This window comes from Alternaria atra, assembly GCF_907166805.1.
Source record: "Alternaria atra isolate CS162 genome assembly, contig: 16, whole genome shotgun sequence".
In the NCBI taxonomy this organism is placed as follows: domain Eukaryota; kingdom Fungi; phylum Ascomycota; class Dothideomycetes; order Pleosporales; family Pleosporaceae; genus Alternaria; species Alternaria atra.
This window is the reverse complement of record NW_025091313.1, coordinates 11869-19354: the sequence shown is the minus strand read 5'-3', so window position 1 is coordinate 19354 and position 7486 is coordinate 11869. Positions and strand designations below refer to the sequence as shown.

Sequence of the window (7486 nt, the reverse complement as noted above, 5' to 3'; positions counted from 1 at the left end):
CTCCGCGCCTAGCCTTTCTGCCTCTACAGCGAGCTGCTGACCTTGCTGAGCCTATAGCGCTCCTCTATAAGCTATATACTGACGCCACTGGTCTCCCTTACGTTGCTGACGCTGACTGGTCATACGAAGCTTCCTATTCTCCTCTGCGAGTATAGTCGCTGAGTTCATGGCAAGCTGACATCCCTTAACGAGCTGGCGAATAGCTTGGCTTGTTGGGCTCTGTGACTGGCGACGAAGGGAATCTTGTACGTGTCGAGCCTGCTGCTGAAGCTGCGCTACCGTACGCGGCGTCTCTACTGTCCATGCGATGTTGTTGTCTGCTGTTGTCGCTGGTGGAGACGGCGTTCTGACGACTGTGAGCGACGATAGGACGCGGTCTCGACAGGGAGGGATAAGCCCTGTCGTCTGGAAGCTAGCCTGTATATCCTCGTGCGTAAATACTGCTGGCCGGATCCGTGTATAGATCATAAGGAAGTCTACCTTGTCAACGTGGTAGACGCCTTGGCGAGCCAGCTCCTGGATCTCGTGACCGTACGCGCGCTTGAGTGGAGAGAAGCAGCGCACGTCAATCGGCTGCAGGAGGTGGGAGGTATGGGCTGGCATATAGAGAGTGATGATCTTGTTCTCCGTACAGTACTGGTCAAACTTAGGTGTAGCGTGGCTGCTATGGCCGTCTAGGATAAGGAGACGGTAGACCCTACGCGTACGAGACGTCGTATGCCTGTTAAAGTGCTTTACCCACTTAACGCCAAGCTCATCCGTCGTCTAGCCGTTGTCTGATACAACGACTACCTAGTCTGGCGGAAGGTGTTGATACTAGCTAGCCTGGTGGAGCTTACCAGACAGGATCACGAAGGGTAGGAGACACCAGCCAGATGCGTTAATACTCTCAATTGTCGTGACCTAGTCTCTGTTACCTGGCTGTACGACAGTAGCGCGACCTACTGTATCTGAGCTCGTGATAACTTTTGACGTAGCAGCGACACCTATTATAAGCCAGTCTCGTCAAAGTTATAAACGTCGTCTTCTAGTATCCCATGCGCCTGGCGCGTCTCCTCTACGAGCTTGAACCACGCTGCGATCGCGACAGGGTCCTCACAGTGAGCGCGCTGGCTATGGAACCTCCTGTTCCACTTTGTCTGAACCTCAGACTGGCTGTTAACAAAGCACGACACCCAGTTCTTGCCCACGGGTGGAGGAGGTGGATCTTGGCCACGGCTAGCGAGTAGAGCGTCTGCCATACGTCGTACGTCGATGACCTGGGGTAGAAAGCCTCGTCGATCAAGGTCTAGGATCCACGAGACGAGAGACTGCTCTTCGGTAGTTGATAGCTTGCGGTTAACTGATGTAGTCTCGTGTTTAGGTTGGGTACCTTGAAGTCGGCGTTGAAGAGTCGTATGAGGGGACAGAATATAGCTGTGATGCTTTACGCTGGCTTGTAACGCGTTTCTCGTGAAGCGCACGCGATGCTAAAAGAATTCTACCTTCGCGACAAGGCGATAGAGGACGTTGTTGTTGTGTCATAGTCGTTGGCGCAGACAGAGTTGCGATGATTTTGGTGGGGTGGCCCGGTTACTGGTGTGGCCCACTTACCGTGCCCGTGCACCCAACGATCGGAGTCAACCAACGATCGCTCCGAGCCCTGAGGCCTACTACAAAATTGAAGCTATAGAGTCACGTACAATAGTTATTATCGCGAGGTGTTTTGATAGAGTATTCTTTAGGCCTACGTAAACAATATTCTCTATATAAATTCTCTATATAAAGTGGCGGTGCGGCCGCTGCGGGTGGTGTGGGTGCGCGCAGGTGGAGGAGGCGTCGCAGGCTTTGGGTGACTACGCGCACCTACACTACGACGCCCAGGCTTTGGTTTAACTGCAGAAGCTTTTGAAATTGTAGGCTTGCCTCTTTGGGATAATTGTAAGGCTTTTGTAGAGTCACGAGCCTGTTTGGCAGTGGTTCTAGCAGCTTTCCGGGCATCAATAGCTTGACGCTCCTCTGCCTTAGCCTGCGCGCGCCTTCCTTCTCCCTTACACGCTGCGCACGCTTCTCTGCTGCAATCTTCTCCTTATATAGCTTGTCAGCAGCAGCTAACTCCTTCATCTCTGCCTTTTTAGCTCGTCAGCCTCCTTCTCCTTCTCAGTAACTGCCATGCGGACGCGCGCCTCCCGAATAGCTCGAGGTGACCACACCATCGCTCCGCCGTGGTACTCCTGATGCTGTTGCAGGTCTAATTGCCTGCTAGGTTGCTTCTGGCACTTCTGTTTTAGGTATAGCTTCTGCTGCAAGCCATTAAGTTCGTTGTGAAGGAGCTCTACCTGGGTTGATAGGTGGTGGATAGTTTGGCCAAGCTTCGCGCACCTACACTGCGAGGATCCTTCACCTCCGCACGCAGTGTAGTGCAAGCTCTAAGCCAATCCTGTGCAGAATAAGCCGTGGAACCAGAGGTAACTGAGCCCGAGTCAGTAGGTGTTGTGTGGCCGAATCTATCGAGTATAACGTTGGGGTTAACTGGGGCTATCCCTGTGGCAGCGAAGGCGTTTTGTACGAGCTGTTTGGTGAATGTAGTCACCCAGGCAGGCCAAAATAAGCTTACAAAGTCACCTTTCGTTAATGGTGATAGGCCTTGAGACTTTTGGAGGTAGTCATCCAGCTCGGGGGCGTACGCGGAGGAGAGTGGCTTGAAGCAGACTACGTCCAGCGGCTGTAGCGTCTGTGTACTGTGAGGTGGTAACACAGCAAGTATAATCCGATTCTGATCGCAGTAGTCAATGAAATCCTGCGTTAGGTGACTCCGTGGCCATCTACTATCAAAAGCCTATAACTTCGGCGCGCCTTTGCCTTTGTATAACGGTCAAACACCTGCTCAAGCCAGGCCAATCCAATATCATTGTTCGTCCAGCCTGTAGGCGAAGAAGCCACGTGAATTGAGTGGGTTCCTGCCTCAATATCGGCCACCCAATGACTCTGGATTGTGGAGTTCTTTGACGCAAAAATGATGCCTGGGGGTAGAGCTGTACCATCCGCGCAGACTGCTGCCAATAGGCTCACCCACTCACGTGAGCCATCTTGACGAGCCTGCCTAACTTCCTTCTTCTCATATTGACGCCTACTAAAGATGCGCTTTGTCCTTCCTAGCAGCCCAATTGCAAAGCCCTTCTCATCCATATTGTATGTGTGCGCTGGCTCAATGTCGTACTCGGTGATCTTCTGCTGCAGCAGGTCAAAGTACAGCTTGTACTTATACCCAGACTCGGTGTTGTGGCGATTAGAGTCCATACCCGTCGTCCATTGTAGTATAACGCGGTCGCGGTAACGGTGTAGGAAGCGCGTAACCCAGCTCTCGGAGCAAGGATTTTGGGCTACTTTAGAGGCGAAATTTTGTACCATAACTCTTGTAGGTGGTAAGCGACGCGCAGAGAGTAGTTCTATATACTGCACTAGGTCCTCCTCCTGTTGTCGAGTGAGCTTGTGTTGGTGGTCGTTCGCGACGCGTCGAGGGACCTGCACACCACGGTGCGCACGCGATAGAGTATTACGATCAACACCGTGCTTAAGCGCAATTTTTGTATACACAAGTTTATCGCCTGGTTTCAATTTACGAATCTCTGCAAGCGCATCATTAATCCCTGGCATGGTTGTTGAGCTATTACGCGTTGAAATTTGGTGTAGATGTTGTGCACCGATCGTTGGTTGACTCCGATCGTTGGGTGCACGGACACGGTACTGGCGGAACACGTTAGCAATTTCGTAAGATGCAATGTGATTTTGTGGGTTTCTAGAGAGCTCGTGCCCCATCCAAGCCACCAAAACTGCACGTCGTGACGATGAACCACCCCGATAAGGGTGGTGCGTGATCTGCACAATGCAGCTGCCAGCCCGCCCTCAACCCGCATGTACAATGACTCGCAGCTCATCAAAAGGGCGCAGGCGGAGGCGCCATCGATCCATTAGACCACGATCTATATTTCTTGACTCCGCCGGACTTGTGCAAGCACACTCGACAAGAAAAGACCAAAGGATTAGACCAACCCGCATCCTCTTCAGCTGCCGAAAAGCGGCACATAAACAGTCGATAAACAGCATCCAACATTTCCGAAACCGTGAAGATTCTAAACCTGGGTACGCTGACAGCCACATGCTGACCGACGCGTTTGTTGAGCTACCCCCACCAACATGTACATGGAGTCAAATATGAAGCTGTAGAGCCACTGCAAATCGTGATAATATTGCGATAACTTGGTGTTGTACTATATACATGCTTGCGAAACGTTTGTACTCTTCAGAATTTTTTTTTTGGTGCTGTTATTAATCGTGTTCGTGTTGTTTTGGGTGGAGCTGGCGGTGCAGCTTGCGCCTCAACAACACCCCAACGCGGCCAACGTGTCCAGTGGTTTCGGCGCAGGGCGAACCAGGCAAACAATCTTTTAAAAACATAACATAGTGGAATATGCAAATTATGGAGAGAGTATATCGCTTCGTGTGAAGCACCCCTCCTCACTGAACAGCATGGCCAACCCAGGAACATGTGGAAATCTAAGTGCTACGCTGAGAATGCCATGTACTCGACGGCGGAATGGTTTTAGCTAGAAAAGCTCGTCTCGATTCCTGCCATTCTTGGCGAAGCATTATAGCTAGGACTTCAAGTAATGACAAAAGATCGCAGAAAGACTTTCGTCTTCGCCACACACGTGTGATATGTAACCATAATAAGTACTAGTAGTGAATATCATTTGCCACCGCTAGCAGGAGGTGGCCGACCCGCACTGGCTACAGGGTTGCCCTGGAGGCGTTGGATTTCTGTATGTAGCTTTTACAGCGAGTAGAGGGATGAAGAACGCTAGGGTGCGTGGGGTCGCCAACGTTAGCCTCTGCCGAGTCCGTTTGAGCTCGGCAGGGCTACCAGTTTAGGGTTCACCCGAGCCCAGAACTAGAGCGTGATCCACTACGGGACCCGCGAACGGGATCTAATGGTAACCAGGCACGACCCATAATTAATGTCCAATGCATCCCGAAATAGAAAAGCAATCTATAGTCTAAACCGAGCATGTAGCTTCGTAGATGTCCATGCTGAAGAAGCAGCTACCATATTTGGATCGAATTCGACAATGTAAGAAGAAGTTCGACTAGCTCGATACTACTGCTGCAATTTGTCCAGGGTCTATATGGCCCGCTGAAGGACAGACTTTATAGGTGAATAGAGCTGGCAATCCTCTCTCAGCCACGACTTAATGAGATCTCCATGCCACAAGGGTCGGTAACCTGCTCCTAGGCTCCACAGCGGGAACCAATACGTAGACCACTATTAATTATACACAGCCCTTGCTAGACAAACTGTGTCTGCGGCGACGAGAGGAAAGTGACAACACAAGTCTTGGGCTTTTACTCGAACGAGCTTCCAATCGGCAGACTTTCATAATCAAGATCGTCCTCCGCTATACGCTTCGCTGCCCTCTCCTCTTGCTCAACATACCTTGCTTCGTCGTTTGAATTAATCTCCTCGGGAGGCGTTTCCAATCTCTTCCTTTTCTTGATTCCAGGACCGACCGAATGCTCACCAAGTGAATGTGATCGGTTTACCATCGTCTCCGCTGCGCCAAGATATTCACAGAGCTGCCGAGTAGAGATGCCCACTTTAAGGTCTTCATCTCCGATCTCGTTGAGTGCAAGTTCTTCATACGCGAAGTCTTTGAGCCGGAGCGGAAGGCCTTCATGATCGGTAGGATTTCCGTCATCGTCGCGGAAGGCCTGTGGAGGATGTTAGCGCGAAGAACACAATATAGCATTTGAGGAAAAGGTGTACTTCATCCGCAACTTCTCGCACAACCCTTAGTTCGTCTCCGTCAGCCGTACTGACCACCTGGGTTCGCCACACCGACACAGTCGCCTTCCGGGAGCCCTTCTTTCCGTATTCAATATCTAGGCCAACAACGACTTGCACACTAGCATTAGAGTCTAGAAGACAATCTTCAGCCAGCCGGCTCAACCTCCTTTTCTTCTGCGAGTATGCGACCTCAATGATAACCCCAGGGTATCGTGCGTCTGTGTGCCAAAAAGACGCGTCTAGCTCGTGCTTCGACTTCTTGGTAAGAGAGGCGCCATCCACTGGAAAATAGATCTCCGTCGACCGTGCCGGGCGAACTTTCTGCGCAAAGAGGGCTGCCTTGTCTGATCCCTTGCGTATCGCTTTCAATTGGCTTCGAATTGCGTCTTCGACTCCGTCGATGAACAGCTCATGTACTCCGGTCGGCATACGAACGACGAGGCAATGCAGTTCTGCGTTGTAATCATACCTGCCAGACTCTAGCTGTTAGCCGCAATGCGCGCCGTGTGTCGAGCACACCCACCGTATCTTGTCTTTGACGTATCCTAATAGCGCCTCGTCTTGCTTAAGCCGACGCTCTATCTCATCGTAGTCTCCCTCCGCAAGCTGAAACTACCTCCACGGGCTTTGTCCAGCGTGATTTCCGTCTCGAATTGCTTCGAAGAGCGTGAGAACTCGGCGGACTCGCGCGAATTGTTTTTCGTCGGTCGGCGGCGGCGTCAAAGGGTGCTTTGCGAAGCTCGAAGGCGGTGTAGTGTTATGATTCTGTATCATGGAAGCGTGCAATGTAGACATAGTCGTACGTTGCACTGCATCGTGAGGTTGCACGATGGCTGTCGCGAAGACTGGTCGCAGTGTGAAGCTCGCGGCGCCTTGGCATTTCAGGCGCTCTGGGTTGACTCAGCAACAGCCCCACGAGGCCACCCCACGCCAGGGCGTCACTGTGGCTAGTGATGAGCCCCATGGCGCAACGACACCGGATCCAAGATAGTGGCTGTTCCCGCGTCTAGGGTAAAGCCCAATCTAGCTTTCGACGACTCGTGTTGTTGTTCTAGGTACGAGGTTGCTGTGTATCGCAGTCCTTCCCCGCACCCTAGTGAATGGCTTTGCGTCATCGCCCAAGCCATCTGAGCCGCGAGTGGAAACATAAAGCACAAGCTCGGCCAACTCCACCGACGTTTTAGAATCGAGATGAACCATCATTCTAACATAGCTGCAATGCCAACCGCAATCGATATGACGAACTTTTCACAGGATGCTCGATGCTATCTATCCTCGTCGATGCCGGTATTACGCCAGTACCTCACGATTGAAGAAGAAAAATAGATCATCAAACAGTTTAGACAATCATGGCGACCCAATGTCCAGGTCTTATGGAACGGCATTCTACGTGAAGAGGCTCAAAAATGGGCAGACGAACATAATATGCAAACCTTGACAACTGTTATGGGGCTCCTCATGGACAAAAAGAATCCCTTGTGGCCAAATCATGATAAAACTAGATCAAGTTGGACCAGGTATATCAAGGGAGCATCTGCAGTTTTTGCGTGGTCAGTATCAAGAGGGAATACGGTTGTGGTGCTATCTCCGCCACCTCCCCAGAGGTTCAATCCAATTGGACTAACGAACTTTCAAATGATCGAGGCTCCAATTCTCCACTGG

The 7486-nt window shown here is 51.3% G+C and overlaps 1 protein-coding gene across 1 annotated transcript; it reads right to left on the bottom strand.

The window, feature by feature from the left end:
• Positions 1–5382: 5382 nt before the first annotated feature.
• On the bottom strand, positions 5383–6253 carry ALTATR162_LOCUS73 (uncharacterized protein; the record flags this gene model as incomplete). The annotated part of the gene is made up of 2 exons (XM_043307666.1): positions 5383–5748; positions 5804–6253. 2 exons carry the CDS (start codon positions 6251–6253, stop codon positions 5383–5385), a joined length of 816 nt encoding a protein of 271 aa, XP_043163601.1.
• Between the last annotated feature and the right edge of the window lie 1233 nt (positions 6254–7486).